Raw genomic sequence first — 18474 nt, 5'->3', positions numbered from 1 at the left:
TTCAAGGCCTGGAGTTCATGGGCGACCCTCTCAATGATGGTGCGCTGGCCCACTCCTCGATTCCTCCAGTTGGAGGACGTCTTTCCCTCTTTCTCGAGGAGTGGGTCAAAACTACCTCAGATCAGTGGGTTTTGGACCTGATCAGAGATGGCTACAGATTGGAATTTACTGCCCCGGAGATCCCCGTGCCTACCGCCGAACGCGGCTGCAGCCATTACTCTTTACTTTGAGGTGCCACGAAAAGGAGGGTCTTTTTGGCCCATTCTAGACTTGAAGAAAGTCAACGAGTCACTCAAAGTACGGCATTTCCACATGGAAACCCTACACTCTGTCATTGCGGCGGTTCAGCCAGGAGAGTTTCTCACATCTCTGGACCTGCAAGAAGCTTACTTGCACATCCCTATTTGGCCCCCGCACCAACAGTTTCTCCGGTTTGCGGTATTGGGAAAACACTTTGTTTTGGGCCTTGCCTTTTGGCCTCGCCACAGCTCCCCGTACCTTTTCCAAGGTAATGGTGGTAGTAGCTGCCTTTCTCAGGCGAGAGGGTATCCAGGTTTACCCGTACCTCGACGACTGGCTCATCAGAGCGGACTCTGCAGAAGAGAGTTGTAATGTAACAGCCAGAGTGGTCTCAGTACTGCAATCTCTGGGCTGGGTCGTCAATATACCCAAATGTCACCTGACCCCCTCTCAAGCTCTAGAATATTTGGGGGTCCGGTTCGACACAGCTTCGGGGTTTGTTTTTCTTCCCGACCAAAGGTGGTGCAAGCTTCAGAACCAGGTCCGTCTGCTCCTGAGGATTCCTCGCCCCCGCGCTTGGGACATTGTCCAGCTGTTAGGGTCGATGACGGTCACCTTGGAAGTGGTGCCCTGGGCAAGAGCACACCTGAGACCTCTGCATTGCTCCCTGCTTCAACGATGGTCTCCAATTTCTCAGGATTATCAGTGCATACTCACATGGCTCCCTGCGGCCCGGCTCAGTATGGAGTGTTGGCTCTCAGGCAGCATGCTGCGGCGAGGAATGCTGCTTGCGCTCCCCGATTGGTGCCTGGTGGTAACAGATGCCAGCCTGAAGGGCTGGGGTGCACGTTGCTGGGGAAGGCATGCCCAGGGTCTCTGGATACCCGAGGAGTCGGAGTGGTCCATCAATTGCTTGGAGTTGAAAGCGATTTTCCAGGCTCTTCTGGCTTTTCTCTTGACCCTGGAAGGATTGGCTGTCAGAGTTCTGCCGGACAACACGACAGCAGTGGCCTACATAAATCGACAGGGCGGCACTCAATATCAAGCACTGGTCGCACAGGCTGCCCAGATTTGCCACTGGGCCGAGCTACATCTGCAGTTTCTGTCAGCAGCTCACATTGCAGGTCAGAGCAACGTGCAAGCCGATTATCTAAGCAGGAATCAAATCGACCCAGCGGAGTTGGAACTTGCAGACGAAGTGTTTCTTCAGATCTGTGCCAAGTGGGGGACGACCATAGCGGATCTTACGGCCTCAAGCGCAAATGCCAAAGTCCCGTGCTTTTACAGCAGACGGAGAGATCCTCATTCGACAGGGTTGGATGCCTTGGCTCAACCCTGGCCTCAGGACCTCCTGTATGTGTTCCCTCCATGGCCCTTGGTACGGCGAGTACTCCTGCAGATTCGGCTACATCAAGGAGAGGTGGTTCTCATTGCCCCGGATTGGCCCAGGAGGCCGTGGTATGCGGTCCTCCGGCGGATGCTGGTAGAGGCTCCCTTCCTTTGCCTCTGGTACTGAATCTGTTGTCACAGGGACCAGTGACCATGGAGGACGCCTGCCGCTTTGGTCTTACGGCATGGCTATTGAGAGGGCGCAATTGAGAGACGAGGGTTATTCCAGTAAAGTCATTTCCGCTCTCCTACAGGCCCGCAAGCGTCCCTCTTCCATGGCTTATGCCAGGATTTGGCGCCAATTTGAGGCTTGGTGTGCTACTAAAGCGATTACACCAATGCAGGCTTCTGTCTCGCCGATACTTGACTTTTTGCAGGATGGTTTACAAAAAGGCCTTGCCTATAATTCCCTACGTGTTCAAATGGCAGCTTTAGCATGTTTTCGAGGGAATGTCGCTGGCCTCTCCCTGGCTGCTTATTCGGATGTGGCACGGTTTCTTAGAGGGGTACTTCGGCTCTGTCCTCCCGCGCGGGCTCCGTGTCTGGCCTGGAACCTGGGGTTAGTTTTAAAGACCCTTCAGTGTTCGCCCTTCGAGCCGCTAAGGCGAGCTTCAGAGAAGGATGTGACCGTAAACACTGTCTTTTTGGTGGCCATTACTTTGGCAAGACGGGTGTCTGAGTTCCAGGCGTTGTCCTGTCGAGACCCTTTTCTGCAATTCTCAGAGTCTGGAGTTACGGTATGTACGGTGCCTTCCTTCCTGCCTAAGGTGGTTTCAGCGTTTCACCTAAACCAGCCTATTTTCCTGCCTTCCTTTCCCAGAGAGGAGTTTCCAGAAGCTTTTGGGCAATTGCACCTCCTAGATGTGCGAAGGTCTCTGTTGCAGTATCTGCGCATGTCAAATGCTTTCAGGACCTCTGGTCATCTTTTTGTCCTGTTATCAGGTCCGCGCAGAGGGTCTCCAGCGTCTAAAGCCACTAAAGCCTATTGGCTCAAGGAACCTATTTTTTCAGCGTATCTGCTGTATGGCCGGCCTCTGCCTGAAGCCTTCAAGGCACATTCCGCAAGAGCGATTTCTTCTTCTTGGGCTGAAACTGGAGCACTCTCTCTTCAAGAGATATGCAGTGCAGCGACATGGGCTTTAAGCTCTCTTTTGCCCGACATTACAGGCTGGATGTGGCTGCCAGGAGAGATGTGCAATTTGGAGCACAAGTGCTGGCGCGTGGTGTGACTTGTTCCCACCCTATCTAGGGATTGCTTTGATATGTCCCATTCGTAATGATGACAAGGAAGGGAAAATTAGGTTCTTGGTAATTTTCTTTCCTTTAGTCATAGCAGATGAATCCATGAGCCCTCCCTCAGTGATTCATTGTGTGATTGATTGATTGATTGATGTTGTTTGATGTTCAGTTTTTCCTGTAGATATGCTCCCTCATTGGGAGAAGTTGGAAAACAGTCGTCAGGATTTCTGTTCTGTTATAGGAGGTTGAGTTCGTTCCTCCTTTGTGTTGTTGCTCCTGTTCTGGGGCGTTCATCCGCTGTGAGGAAAGTTCATGTTATGCTACTTTGCGGTGTAACATTGCTTTTGAAACTTCAAATACTTTGCGGTGTAACATTGCTTTGGAAACTTCAAATACTGAAGAGGCAGATGGAGCTAGCTGGCCATGAGGCACTGTGGTTTTTCAGTGCTCTCTATCTCCCCCTGCTGGTTGATGGACACAACCCATTCGTAATGGATTCATCTGCTATGACTAAAGGAAAGAAAAAGTTAATCTAATTTTCCCATATGCTCTGGCTGATAAGGTTATACTAGATACATCCAGTCAAGTCCTTTCTTTTAATCTATTTGGAACTGCTGTGTTCAGATGAGGTATCCAACTCTGCTTCTTGAAATCCAGGAAATTGTTCAAATTCACTCCTTTTCCAATTGTGATGGACACTATAACTCGCCACTGAGTGTCATTTGTAGTATGTTGATTTGCAAGCCAATAAGTGAGTGTAAAAGTTCCAGTCTGAATATAAGATTTATGTTTATTAAGTAGTAGCCTAATAACATGAGGTGTTCTCCCGATGCATGTAAGACCACATGGGAAGGTTAAGTGGCTTCAAAAGACAAAAACAATTTTTGATTTGTTTAGGAATGATTCCATACTGACATCTTCCTCGTTTCCTTTGACTCCCACGTGATCTTGCCTACTTCCAGTCTGAGAGAATATTCACAAATGGTCTTATTTGTTGATGCACTATAATCAGGGGTTCTTGAAACAAAACATTTAACAAGCCCAGTATATGCCAAAAATATAGAGACTATATCCTTGAAGTATTGTGAAACATGAATTCATGTTGGATTATTAATCTCCTGAAATAGTCATCACTGATGTCAAAAGACAAGTGCACATGTATTTATTATTTAGTTGCATCTAACAGGATTTCTGAATTTTAAAAATTAAGGACTAATGATTTTATAGTGTTAGCACTTAACTTGGGTTCCATATCATCAGGCAGATCAATCCATAGACTGGTGGGTTGTGTCCATCTACCAGCAGGTGGAGATAGAGAGCAGTCTTTTGCGCCTCTATATGTGGTCATGTGCTACCAGGAAATCCTCAGTATTCTCTCTATCTAGCAGGTGTGTGGTCACACACAGCAGCTCTGGCTTGGTCTCCACGCCTATTTACTTAGGCTTTGTTGAGTACCTGGGGTTGAGGGCGCTTTGTGAGCAAGTGCAAACCTGGTGGTGCCAGGTCCCTTCTTTTCTCCCCCCACTCCCACTGGCTCTGTTTAAAAAAAAAAAAAACCATAACAATCTTGAAGCAGAAAAGATTTTACTTTAAGCTGCTCACTGGGTCACCAATTCATTGCAGCTCGGAGCAAGAAGCAGGTAATTTTACCTTTTCCTAGCGGGCAGGGGGTTCCTCGAACGTTTCCCTCGTGGATCATGGCGTCGGATGGTAAGGGCACGAAAAAGCGCTCCCCGGACCGCGATTGTGTGGCTAGTGGGGAGACGCGGGTATCGGAGGCAGAGAAGCCCTTTTTGGGTGCCCTTCCAAACTTAGCCAGTTTTTCCTCCACTGGGGAGTCGGCGACCTTTCCCGCCTTAGGTGCCCATCCCCCGATGTCCACCCTTCCGACGTCGACCACCCATGCAGCTTGGACAGCCTCTGGTATGGCCGCCTTTGAGTTGGGCGACGGTAAGAAGATGGCGAAATTTAAGCGCCATGCTTCCCGCGCAGCTCCTTCGTGGAGTGACGCACCGGACGCCATTTTGTATGCGCAGTGCTCCTCTCCCCCACTCTGTGTAGTGGAGGTTGAGAGTTCCTCTAGGGCTGTGGCCCAGGTTGCAGAGGTGCACAAACTGGGGTTTCTCTCCCGAGTTTATTTTGTTGCTGCATCAGGCCTTTCAACTGCAAAACGCTGCTCCTGCTCCCTTGTCAGATATGGGGGAATAGGCTTCCCTGAACAAGCGCCCTCGGGTGGACCTTCAGGTCTTGGGGGACTCTGTCTCCTCTGATGTAGATGAGGGCAGTATTTCTGAATTCTCCTAAAGGTCCCTTGGGGATTCTTTGGAGGAGGCTGATCCTCGCCCTGATGGGGGAGATGATCCCTCTGCAGCGCGGCTTTTTCGCTCAGAGGAATTGCCTAACCTGTTAAGGCTATGAACATCTTGAGTATTTCCTCTCCGGAGAAAGGCCCTCCTTCAGCCTCGGCGGGTTCCGCTATTACGTTGGGAATCAAGCGCCCTTCCAGGACCTTCCACATCCATGAAGCCATGAAAACTCTAATTTCGGCTCAATGGGATTCTCCAGAGGCGAGCCTCAAGGTAGCTAGGGCCATGACTCGTCTGAACCCTCTGCCAGAGATCAACAACGAGATCAACAAAAGCCTCCAAATCATGCACTCCTGGGCGAATGCATTCCAACTTAAACTCAACGCAGAAAAAACACAATGTCTTATACTCACCTCACAACACAACACAATCAAATACTCCGCCATAAATACACCATATTGCTCTCTTCCCGTTTCACAAAATCTGAAAATTCTTGGCGTTACCATTGACCGAAACCTCACACTCGATGCCCATGTGAAGAATACAACGAAAAAGATGTTTTACTCCATGTGGAAACTGAAAAGAGTAAAACCTTTCTTCCCGAGACACATCTTCCGTACCCTGGTACAATCATTGGTAATAAGTCATCTAGACTACTGCAATGCACTATACGTGGGCTGCAAAGAACAGACTATCAAAAAACTTCAAACAGCCCAGAACACCGCTGCCAGACTCTTATTTGGAAAAACTAAATATGAAAGCGCAAAACCCCAAGAGAGAAACTTCATTGGCTCCCACTCAAGGAATGCATTGCGTTCAAGATTTGCACAATGGTACACACAATCATTCACGCAGAAGCCCCAATCTACATGCTAAACCTCGTGGATCTACCTCCCAGAAACGCCATAAATCATCCTGCAAATTTCTCAATCTGCACTTCCCCAGCTGTAAAGGACTAAAATACAAGCTGATACACTCCACAACCTTCTCTTACCTAAGCACGAAGCTGTGGAATGCACTACCTATAGCCCTGAAAACTAATGACGAAATAACGAACTTTCGCAAATCCTTGAAGGCACATCTCTTCAACAAGGCCTACAAAGAGAACCCATAGCCTCACAAAACTACCCCAATAATCCACCCAGTTATGAAACTTCATCTCCTATACTATCCTCCCTAACACCTTCCTTCTCTCTTCCCGTACTTAATCTTTGTGCAATACCAATTGTATCTGATATCCTATAATGACTGTCATAACACTCTGTAAGCCACATTGAGCCTGCAAATAGGTGGGAAAATGTGGGATACAAATGCAGTAAATAAATTGCGCTGGCCGGCAGTGGACTCTCTAATCACTGCTGTGACAAAAAAGACGGCGTTGCCGGTGGAAGGTGGCTCTGCCCTTAAGGATTCACAGGACAGGAAATGGGAAGCGGCCTTAAAGTTAGCCTTTGAAGCGGCCACCTTGAGTTTGCAGGCTTCGGTTTGCGGCTCCTATGTGGCCAGGGCATGCCTGATGGTGGTGCAGCGGGCCTCCCCTTCGGACCCTTCACCTCTTTCCTGTTTCCCATGGAGCTCTCCTTTTCCAGCACAATTAAAAAAAAAAAGAGAGAGAGAAAGGAGAAGAAGAGGTTTGCTGGAGATTGTGGGACAAAGTATTGGTCCTGAGGTTTTCTCTTTTGTTTTAAGAGTTGTGGAGACTGTGAGGTTGGGGAGAGCAACCAGCAATTGTAAATTCTACTAAAGTTTGACTCAGAACTGCTTGGAGGGGCTGCAAGTTCAACTTGGTGGAGAGGACTCATGGCTTGGAACACGTGCTGTGTGCTGTGCTTGAGGCAGTTATGCTGTGATCCCTCTGTGGGGCCAACCAGCCAACGTCGGGGCATTACAATGCATGCAAGCCAGGAATCCCACGGAATGCAGAGGAAACGTTCGGTGGCAGGACATCTTCAGATCTCGTACAGCATCCAAATACGTTGAGGTCTTCGGGTTCTCCCTTGCAGTGTGCAGTTTGATTCAGTGCAGTCATGAGTGCCATTTTGTTGGGGCGGACTGGCAGTGAGAAGCAGCCTCTGGCTGAGAACGTGTGGAGCACAGCTGCCATTTTACAGCCTCAAGGCCTGACAGAGCATTCAGTTGCATCGAGATCTTTGTTTTCTCCAAAGTTTATATTGCTCTTTTACCGGGTCTATTGACTGAAGCAGGGATAGTCAGAGTTGCTGCAAGGTGCTTTAGTTTCTCGCCCTGCTGATCCTCCTGCTCCTAAGAGATCCAAGGGTGGGTAGATGAGATTTTTTTGCTTTTCCCTCCTTATCTGATGTGGCCTTGGTCTATTCAGAGAAGCCATCATTGAAGGAGCCATTAGAGGAGGGACAACTCCATCCTGAGGATGGGGATGATCCGGAAGTACTGAGGCTGTTTCATAAAGAGAGCTCAGTACTCTTATTTCTGAAGCACTGACGGTGCTTTTCATTGAGGAGCATTCTGCATCAGCATCAGGGGTTCCATCTTGGTAAATCATGAGGTGGCTTAGAGGTCCTTCTAAGGCCTTCCCGATGCATCCAGACATTCAGGACCTGATTTCAGCAAAATGGGTTTCGCTGGACATGGGGCTGAGAATGGGAAGAGCTATGGCTCGCCTCTACATGTTAGTTCTGGAGGAGAAAGATAAATTGCAGCTTCCCAGGGTGGACTCCCTGGTTATGGCAGTGACTGAGACCACTACCTTGCTGGTTTCTCGACAACTGGCTCATTCGTATGTAATCCTATTTGGACAGCATGGCGGTAAAAGACAAAGCTTCCTGTCTTCTGCAGTTCGGTTGAGTAATCAATGTCGAAAAGAGCAGATAATTCTTTGGTAGATATTGGAGTATCTGGTGGGCATTCTATTCGACACAGCACAGGAGAGGATCTTCCTCACGGAGCTTAGGAGGTCGAAACTGATTCAGTGACCTTGTTCTGGGGTCAGTGAAGGTGGCAATTGAAGTGGAGCCATTTCCAAGGGGGGAAAACACTCAAGTAGAGGAATAAAACAATCACTGTGACAGTCTTGTAGGATACAGAAGAATAGGGTATGTGATGGCTCTTCTAACACGAGACCAAGAGATCGTGAAAGTCCACAGTGGAAAAGTTTGTTATGAAAACATCACTGAGACTCGACACAGAATCGTGTGTCGGTGAAACAGACTGCTTCAAGAGTCTATAAGTGTGTAATCTCAGGTTGTGGAAGTCAGTCTTCTGTATCTCTGCTCATCCGCTGTTCTCCAGTGTTGCAGAAGTACAACCTTCCTCTTCCTTGGATGCTGGTTGCCAGATGGAGTATGTAGTGGTGGTTGTCACCCAGGAATTTGACCGTCGAAGCTTCCTTTCTGATAAAACCAATGCGAGGTGGTGACAATGGATGCCAGCAAGTCGGGTTGGGGTGCTCATTACAAGTTACATCTGGCACAGGATGCTTGGCTAGAAGAGGAGTCTTGGTGGTTGGTAAATCGTTTGGAGCTCAGGGCAGTACGGAATGCCTTATGCAACTTCCTTTCTGTTGGGGGCCCCGGTCCAAGTTTTCTCCCACAGTGTGACGACGGTGGCTTATATCAACAAGAAGGCGGGACCCGCAGCTGTCCGATGGTGGAGGCAGCCTCTTTTATGAGTTGAGTGGAGAAAAATCTCTGCTTGTCTGCAGCTCACATCGCAGGGTCCTTGAATGTGTATGTGAACTTTTTAAGCAGGCACTCCTTGGACCCAGAAGAATAGGAACTTTACAGCCAGGGTTTTCAGCTGATAGTGGATTGATGGGGTTCTCTGCTTCTGGACTTGATGGTGATGAAAAGGAATGCCAAAATGCCCAAGTTCTTCAGCCATCGGAAAAATCTGGGCTCGATGGTGATCGATAATCTACTGCAGCCCTGACCGGAGACACATCTACTGTATGTCTTACCTCCTTGGCCCATGGTAGGCTGCATGTCGAAAAAGATCACATTGAACCAGGATTGAATAATTATCGTAAACCTGGATTGGCTGCTGGGGCTGTAGTATGCAGATCTGATTCGACAACTGGACAGGGGTCCTCTCCATCTTCCACAGGTACACGGCCTACTGAAACAGTGTCCGGTGCCTTTTTTGGCTCTTAAAGGCCATGTAATTGTCAAGGGAGCTTCTTTTTTTTTTTTTTCTTTGTTTCCTCTGTAAGTGTTTAATTACATATCAGGGGAAGCGGTATATATATTTTTTTTGGTTCCTTGCAACTGGAAAAATTTTTGTAAGACCATTCTTGAAATTGACAGGTGTTACGTTAGTAGTTGTAGTGTAATGTGGCCTTGTAGTTCAAGATTAATCTTGTTTGTTTGCTTTTTGTATTTACTTGAATTTTTATGCTCTTGTCTCTCTTGATGTGGGCTGATGGCTTATTTTGATACTTTATTTAGATTTATTTTCTTTGTTAAAATCACTATATTTGATTAAATATGGTGAATTTTTCATTTTTTTTGTTTATAGGAAATTGTAATTTTTCAAAAATGCATTAATAAAAACAAAAGTTCCAGTTGCGGCTTTGGCCTGTTTTCAGGGACTGATTACAGAAGCGATTTTCTCTGATATCGTTCGATTCTTGCGGGCGGGGCGGGCCACTTGCAGCCTCCCTTTTGTATGCTGTATCCAGAGTAAATCCGTAATTTAGTCCTTCGAGGCTCTTCAAAAGCCTCATTTTGAACAACTCTAGAAAGCACCTTGAAGATCTTACATTAAAGACGGTTCGTGGTGGCTGTTGCACGGCACATAGGATTTCGGAGCTTCACGCTCTCTTGTTGTGATCCATTTCTTCACTTTTCGGAAGCGGGGTTCCCGCCTCCCCTCGCGCATGGTTCCTTCCTTTTATTCCTAATGTGGTATCAGCATTTTATCTCAGCCAATCTGTGGAGCCTCTGTCCTTTTCACAGAGAGGACAGAGGATCAGTATTCTTCTTGGAAGCTTCTCAGTGTGTGTAGTCCTCATTAGATAACTGGAAGTCACGAATGAGTTTCTTAGATTGGACAGACTGTTTGTGCTTTTTGGTAAACAGGCGTGGAGGAGTAGCCTAGTGGTTAGTGCTGAGGACTTTGATCTTGGGGAACTGGGTTCGATTCCCACTGCAGCTCCTTGTGACTCTGGACAAGTCACTTAACCCTCCGTTGCCCCAGGTACAAATAAGTACCTGTATATACAATGTAAACAACTTTGAATGTAGTTGCAAAAACCATAGTAAGGTGGTATATCAAGTTCCATTTCCCTTTCCCTGTGGCTTGTGGCTTCTAAGCCCACAAAGATGGCTGATGGAGACTATCATGTCAGCTTATTTGCTTATGGGGAAGCCGGCGTGGTTGAAAAGTGAGGTGAAGGAAGCTATTAGGGCTAAAAGAAACGCCTTTAGAAAATGGAAGAAGGAACAATCTGAAAATAACAAGAAGCAGCATAAGGAGTGCCAAAGCAAATGCAAGGCACAGATAAAGGCCAAGAGGAATTACGAAAAAAAGATAGCAATAGAGGCAAAAAAAAACATAGCAAAAATTTTTTTCGGTATATTAAAAGCAGGAAGCCGGCAAAAGAATTGGTTGGGCCGCTGGATGACCGAGGGGTAAAAGGGGCGATCAAGGAAGATAGACGTAGCGGAGAGATTGAATGAATTATTTGCTTCGGTCTTCACCGACGAAGATTTTGGGTGGGATACCGGTGTCGGAAATGGTATTTCAAGCGGACGAGTCTGAGAAACTTACTGACTTCACGGTAAACCTGGAGGACGTAATGGGGCAGTTCAGCAAACTGAAGAGTAGCAAATCTCCTGAACCGGATGGTATTCATCCTAGAGTACTGATAGAACTGAAAAATGAACTTGCAGAGCTATTGTTAATGATATGCAATTTATCCTTAAAATCGAGCGTGGTACTGGAAGATTGGAGGGTGGCCAATGTAACGCCGATTTTTAAAAAAGGTTCCAGGGGAGATCCGGGAAATTATAGACCGGTGAGTCTGATGTCGGTGCCAGGGAAAATGGTAGAGGCTATTATCAAAAACAAAATTACAGAGCACATCCAAGGACATGGATTACTGAGACCAAGTCAGCACGGCTTTTGTGTGGGGAAATCTTGCCTGACCAATTTACTTCAATTCTTTGAAGGAATAAACAAACGTGGACATAGAGGAGCCGGTTGATATCGTGTATCTGGATTTTCAAAAGGCGTTTGACAAGGTACCTCATGAAAGGCTACAGAGGAAATTGGAGGGTCATGGGATAGAAGGAAATGTCTTATTGTGGATTAAAAGCTGGTTGAAGGATAGGAAACAGAGAGTGGGGTTAAATAGGCAGTATTCACAATGGAGAAGGGTAGTTAGTGGGGTTCCTCAGGGGTCTGTGCTAGGACCGCTGCTTTTTAATATATTTATAAATGATTTAGAGATGGGAGTAACTAGCGAGGTAATTACATTTGCTGATGACACAAAGTTATTCAAAGTCGTTAACTCGCGACAGGATTGTGAAAAATTACAGAAGGACCTTACGAGACTGGAGACTAGGCTGCTAAATGGCCGATGACGTTTAATGTGAGCAAGTGCAAGGTGATGCATGTGGGAGTTCAGCGCTGCGTGCGTCTGGTAGCGCTATACAAATGCTAATAATATAAAAAAAGAACCTGAATTATAGCTACGTCATGCAAGGTTCCACGTTAGGCGTTACGGACCAAGAAAGGGATCTGGGTGTCGTCGTCGATAATACACTGAAACCTTCTGCTCAGTGTGCTGCTGCGGCTAGGAAAGCGAATAGAATGTTGGATATTATTAGGAAAGGTATGGAAAACAGGTGTGAGGATGTTATAATGCCGTTGTATCGCTCCATGGTGCGACCGCACCTTGAGTATTGTGTTCAGTTCTGGTCGCCGCATCTGAAGAAAGATATAGTAGAATTGGAAAAGGTGCAGCGAAGGGCGACTAAAATGATAGCGGGGATGGGACGACTTCCCTATGAAGAAAGACTAAGGAGGCTAGGGCTTTTCAGCTTGGAGAAGAGACGGCTGAGGGGAGACATGATAGAGGTATATAAAATAATGAGTGGAGTGGAACAGGTGGATGTGAAGCTTCTGTTCACGCTTTTCAAAAATGCTAGGACTAGGGGGCATGCGATGAAACTACAGTGTAGTAAATTTAAAACAAATAGGAGAAAAGTTTTCTTCACCCAACGCGTAATTAAATTCTGGAATTCGTTGCCGGAGAACGTGGTGAAGGCGGTTAGCTTAGCAGAGTTTAAAAAGGGGTTAGACGGTTTCCTAAAGGACAAGTCCATAAACCACTACTAAATGGACTTGGGAAAAATCCACAATTCCAGGAATAACATGTATAGAATGTTTGTACGTTTGGGAAGCTCGCCAGGTGCCCTTGGCCTGGATTGGCCGCTGTCGTGGACAGGATGCTGGGCTCGATGGACCCTTGGTCTTTTCCCAGTATGGCATGTACTTAACTCTTTCCAGTGGATATTAGCAAGACGGCAACTTGGTCGACACTGCATACCTTTGCCAAGCACTACAGGGTTGAGGTTGCGGCGTGCTTGGAAGCCTGTTTTGGAGCTTAGGTCCTCAGGGCAGCGGCACCAGCATCACACCCACTCTACGAATTGCTTTTGAACATCTTACAGGTTCAGGAATAGTGGGAAGCTATGTAATGGTTGCTCATCTGCTTAATGTTAGGTTAGTGGGTTGTTCAAGGTTGCTATGTTTATTTTGATTTTCTCCTTACTGCTTGTCTATATAAATACTGAGGAGCTGGACTAGATGCCAAAAGAGGCATGTCTCAACTCATTTTCAGTTCGCTATCTCCACCTGCTGGTTGGATACAACTATCCCATGTGTTTCTGGAATAGTGGGAAGGTCTAATAAAAAGAAGATTCAGGTAAGACCTAATTTCTCCTTTTGGCACACCTTTACTTCTGCTTGGGGCTTCTATTATATTTACATTTCCTTCTTATACCTTACTTTCCACAGTGTACCCTCAGATGTTTTCAAGTCAAATACCTGGTTATTTCTTCCTTTGCTAAACTAAGATTTGACTCATCCCACAGTACTGCATTTAGCTGTTTAGCCCATTCACTTTGGAATGCACTCCCTATTGACATGTGTCTGGAGACTTACAAGAAGTTTAAAATTGGACTGGAAAGAGCTATCTTTCTAAATAAGCATTTTCAGGGCTAGTATAGTCGCTGTAGTATTTAAACTAGGCTGTATCTTGGTCTGATTAGATGACTGGTGGGAGAGGCCTTACCTCTCCTCCTTTCACTTTTTAAAAAATGTTCTTAGTATTTTACTTTTCTTCTTTTCTGGTTTTTTGACTGCTTTTCCCCTTTTCCCTTGAATTGTTTTGGGGTTTTTGTCTGCTTTGTAATACTGTTGTTTTAAACCACTTTGGTGGTTTGATTTTGTTACAAGAAGTAATTTACTTGGGGATAGCTAGAACACTCACTAATATTTATAATTTTTAATATATATTTATTTTAAATTCTCCACCAGTTGCCGATTAAAGCAACAAGATCTACAATTACACTGAATGAAAGGAATTAAATATATTTATTGGATTGCATTAACCTGCATTACCAGGTTTAAGAAAGAACAGACCATATATATGTTGAGCTTCAAAAGAGTTTATTAAGTTACAATATGATTAATGCAATCATATAAATAAGGTTATAAGCGAGAGAGAGTTCTTTTAAGAGATCTTTACAGATAATCTGTGCTTAAGTAGCAGGTTTTTAAATCAGAGCTCAAAACTTACAGAACAGTCCTAGTTATAGAGCATGCTGTGGTCCAGTGAAGAGCCATGAGGCAGAGGCAGGTCTTCACAGCAGCAGATTTCCAAGAGCAGATTCCCAAGAGCATGCAGGTCCCAAGAGGCAGAGCTGGGCTGTTTCCAGGCTTTTTATAATGTTCCCTGAGTCCTGGATATTGTAGTTTGCAGGGGATCTTGGGTATTGTAGTTTGCAGGGAAGCATGGTCACATGTTTCCTGGATATCAGCTGGCAAATGGCTATTCTATAGCTTGAGGGCTTTTGCACAGGTTTTAGTCTGCTGTGATAGGTGGAGTTTCTTTTGTCATATAGATGTGCTTTTTCAGTTTGAGTCATAGGAGTCTCTCTGTCTGCTTCAGTTTTTTGTTCTCTAGAGATGTCTTGGTGACCCTCCCAGCCAGCTTTTGTGTCTGTTAAGTGTTTGTAATTGACTAGCCCTGCTATCAGAAGTTCCCAGGAAAAGGGAGGGGAAAGAAGGTCTTGAAATGCAGTTTCAATACATCTTTTAATAGCTGCATTTTTATATTGATAAAATCAATAACTCTGCTACATATATTTCAATAATCCTGACAAACTCATATCATGTTACAATTTGACTGGCAGTCTGTAAATAATGCTATAGAAATAATAGCAGTAGAAGTAATATATAAATTGGTCTGTTGCATTTCAGAAATGAAATTGAGAAAACTTAATGGACCTTACAATATGTATCTTCTATCATATTAGCCTTTTTATAATTTCTGACTTTCTTTTCCCTAAAAGGACCAAGTACTCCAGCAGTTTCATGGGGCTGGTAGAGCAGGATAGAGCTCTCTAAGCTGCTTTGTAGCTTTTCAGCAAGTTTTTTTTTACAAAGTAGCCCTTGGTTTACTCTTGTGCTCTTCAGAACTGTTTCAGCCAGAATGCTGGTGTTCTCAGGAATGACGAAGTGGAGCTGAATGCCAGAGCTGGTTCTCATTTGAAAGTTCATTGTTGACCAGTACTCTTCCACTTGACTCAGGAACAGTAATCTTATTTTTTTGCATTGTAACTTGCACAACTGCTTCTTATACTCATGGGTTGCTTATTCATTCTGTTTTGTTGCAGTGTCCAAGCTATCTTCCCCACACCTGATCCAGCTGCACTGAAGGATCGTCGTATGGAGAACCTAGTGGCCTATGCCAGGAAAGTGGAAGGAGATATGTACGAGTCAGCTAACAGTAGGGTATGTTTATTACAAATAGTGATGCATATTAACATTTAAAATAACAGTGCATATACTGTTGAGATGGACAGTAAGTTCTGATATGGGCAGTAAAATTTCTATAAGAGTTAAGTGGAATATGTGGTGTGCAGCCTTGGATACTTGTAGAATATTCCCTTTTTGTTTTTTAAATTAAAGTTAATGAGGTTAATAAAGATAGTTACTCAAACTGATGATGCAAAACACAAATTAAGAGTGATTAACAATAACAAAACATCTCCTATCAAAATCCTCCTGTTTGCCCCCTTCCCGCAGAAGAACAAGCAAGCCAAAAATGTCCCTGTAGATTACTACTTGAATCTCTCCTGGGTGGGTGGAGTCTCCAGCCCGAATAAGAATCACACACACAATGAAATTGGACAAGCTGGCCAGTCCTCATTATAGTAAGTTCAGTCAGCTGGGAGATAAAATCCAGCTCACGAAGCACCACAGGTATCTCAGGCGTTGTAGGCTGCTTCCAGGCCACTGCCAGGGTAAACTTGTTGATTACAAAAAAAAGCTGGTAGCCAATTTATTAAGGTCCGGCTTAATGCCCAGGGTGTTTTTCTTTTTTTTTTTTTTTTGTAAATATCTTTATTGGCTCAAGGACAGGTACATTGCAGATTCCAAAAAAAACACAACAGTAATGGTATCATAACAGAGACTTGTCAAACAGAATACTGGTACAAAAACAAGTGTCACCTCCTCCCTGAACATTTTTACATGTCCCCAAACCCACCTATCCCACCCCCTAAAGCCTCGTATCTTAAATTGCTACAGTCACAAACCATGTCTTATTCAACAGTGTCCTCCATTGCATATCTGTTTGGAATATGTCTGTTTTGACGCTTGCCCCAGGGATGTGGACCTCTTAAATTAAACATGCAATCACTCTGCCATTTCTCTCATGTAGTTATTCCACATAGTTGTTGAGGGAGGCACGGGAGCCACCCATGAGTGCAGTATGAATTTCTTGGCTAGTAGAGATGTCAGAGCAGGACACCCCAGAAAGGAGTGGAGACAAGAACCAGGGAAGGCTTTACACTTTACAAAGGTATCATCATTCCATAATCCCTTTCTGCCTATCGATATGAATCCTATGGAATATCGTATATTGAATGTCCTGCAGAGCTGCATTCGTAGTAATTTTGGAAAGTTCTTCAAACACTCCCTGAAAGTATTTACTAGAAATATCTTCCACCATATTTGCGCCCCAGAGTTGTGGCAGTTGGTCCAAATATAACGCTCTCCTACTGTACCTAGCCAACTGGGTACAACTGGGATTATTTATACAGAGCAGGCAGGAGGTACAAAAGTCCTGGTCCAGCTTGGTGAAAAGTTGATTGCCTGATTGTCTTTCTAAGGAGAAAAAAAAACCTCTCACCTGAAAAAAAGAAAAAGATGTATGTTGGGAACAATCCACTCACACTTGATTTGGTCAAAAGAAGGAAATGTGCTCCACCTAATGCTCTCAGATGTCTCAAATAGTGGAACCCTCCCCTCTTCCAAGGCTGAAATGCTCCTGGTTCCAATCCAGTGAGAAAATCCGGATTACCCACCAGGGGCAAAAACAGACTAGTGCCCCCTGGTGTACCCAAAGTTACACCTCCACCAGGCTCAGGCCTTACCTAAGGAACAGAAGAATCTATTTTTGCTCACATCCCCCAACTTGCTGTGAAAACTAGGCTCAAGAGTCAAGAATACATCATATGGGACGCACCAACTCTGCACAAAAGCAGCAGGGGAAAAATGCTAGAATTGGTGTGAAGCTCATGAATCCACCGCATTAACATAGCCACATTGTAGAGCCAAAGATCTGGCAAGCACACTCCTCCTTGAGCCCTGTTATGAGTTAACTTAGTATATGCAATTTGAAGTCTTTTAGAGTGCCATATGAATGAAGTAACCATTCTCCAGTACAGTCCTTCTTCTCTTTTAGCCATCCAGAGTGGGACAGTGAAGTTCTGGCAGTATTATCTTAATTAAAGCCACCCGTACCAAAAAATTTATGGGTAGATCATTCCATTTCGCACATAATTGCTGCACTGCTTCCATTTTTTCTATTACGTTTTTCCTATAGAGCCAATCAACATCTACACTGAGGTAGACCCTCTCAAGTATTTTATCCCAGAGTTTGATCAAAACAGAGGAAAATTGCTCATATTCGTACACATGCATGATCTCGTAATGGGGAGGGCCTCAGATTTTCCAAAATGTATCCACAAACCAGTAAAGGAGCCAGAATTCTGAATGATCTCCATAATAGGTTTAATCTCAATAAACTGGGTCAATCAATTCACAAATAGTTGCATCAGTTACATAAACTCATTCTCTAGCAACTATACCACATACAAAATCTTTATTTTCTCCAAGGACAAGCAGGCTGCTTGTTCTCACGACTGGGTCGGCGTCCACGGTGGCCCCAAGAACGGAAATCTTCCCTAGCAACAAAAGTTTGCTAGAGCCTTTGAGCGTGCGGGGTGCGCGCACCGCGGATGCACGGCCTTCTTCCCATCCATCGCGCAAGAGCCCCATTTAGTTCTTTTCTTTCCGCGATTGGGGAGTGACTGTTTGCGGTCTCTCTCCATCTGGCCCAAAAAGAGCCTTCATTTTTTCGGCGGTTTTTTCTTGCCTTCCTTCTTAGTTTCTTCCTTAACCCTGTTCCCTTCAAAACTTAAAAAAAAAACATTTTTTTCCTAGTTTTTGGCCGTTCAAGTTTTCTTTTGCTTCCGTCGCGGTTTCTCATTTTTATGCTCTTTATTTTGGGCACCATTGAGAATTTTTACTTCGCCGCCACTATTTTTCCATCCATGTCATCAAGGACTCCCAGCGGCTTCAAGAAGTGTACTCGGTGCAACCGGACGATCTCGAGTACCTTCCCCCATGCGTGGTGTCTTCAGTGCCTTGGGCCCGACCATCGCCCAGACACATGTAAGTTGTGTCTCTGCTTGAGAAAGTGGACACAGGCGTCGAGACACACTCTTCGGGACCGACTTTGTGGAGCTTCGTTCGGTTCCTCAATGTCGACAGTGGTACCGAGGTCGGCTGTGTCGATATCAGCACCGGGGAAGGCATCGACGTCTGGAGTGCAGGTGATGGCTGTCTGGAGACCATCACATGCTGGGAGCAGTGAGCCGTCGAGTGGGTCTCCACCTGTCTCACAGACTCCTGCTGTACAGGCCCACCGGGACCGACCACTCTCGGACCCGACCCCGAGGAGGAGTGTGGATTCTACGTCCTCGTCGGTACCGAGGAGTATCGATGACGTGCATCGAGCGAAGGC

General features: G+C 45.4%; 1 protein-coding gene across 1 annotated transcript in view; it reads left to right on the top strand.

The window, feature by feature from the left end:
- CREBBP (CREB binding protein) overlaps positions 1–18474 on the top strand; it is an 846007-nt gene that overhangs the window by 262197 nt on the left and 565336 nt on the right. Inside the window, exon 9 of the mRNA XM_030211575.1 lies at positions 15056–15173. Coding sequence (XP_030067435.1) covers positions 15056–15173 — 118 coding nt within the window. The remainder of the gene's footprint in view (positions 1–15055; positions 15174–18474) is intronic.

This window comes from Microcaecilia unicolor, chromosome 8, assembly GCF_901765095.1.
Source record: "Microcaecilia unicolor chromosome 8, aMicUni1.1, whole genome shotgun sequence".
In the NCBI taxonomy this organism is placed as follows: Eukaryota; Metazoa; Chordata; class Amphibia; order Gymnophiona; family Siphonopidae; genus Microcaecilia; species Microcaecilia unicolor.
Note: the sequence above shows the minus strand (reverse complement) of the source record. Positions and strands in the feature narration are given on the sequence as shown.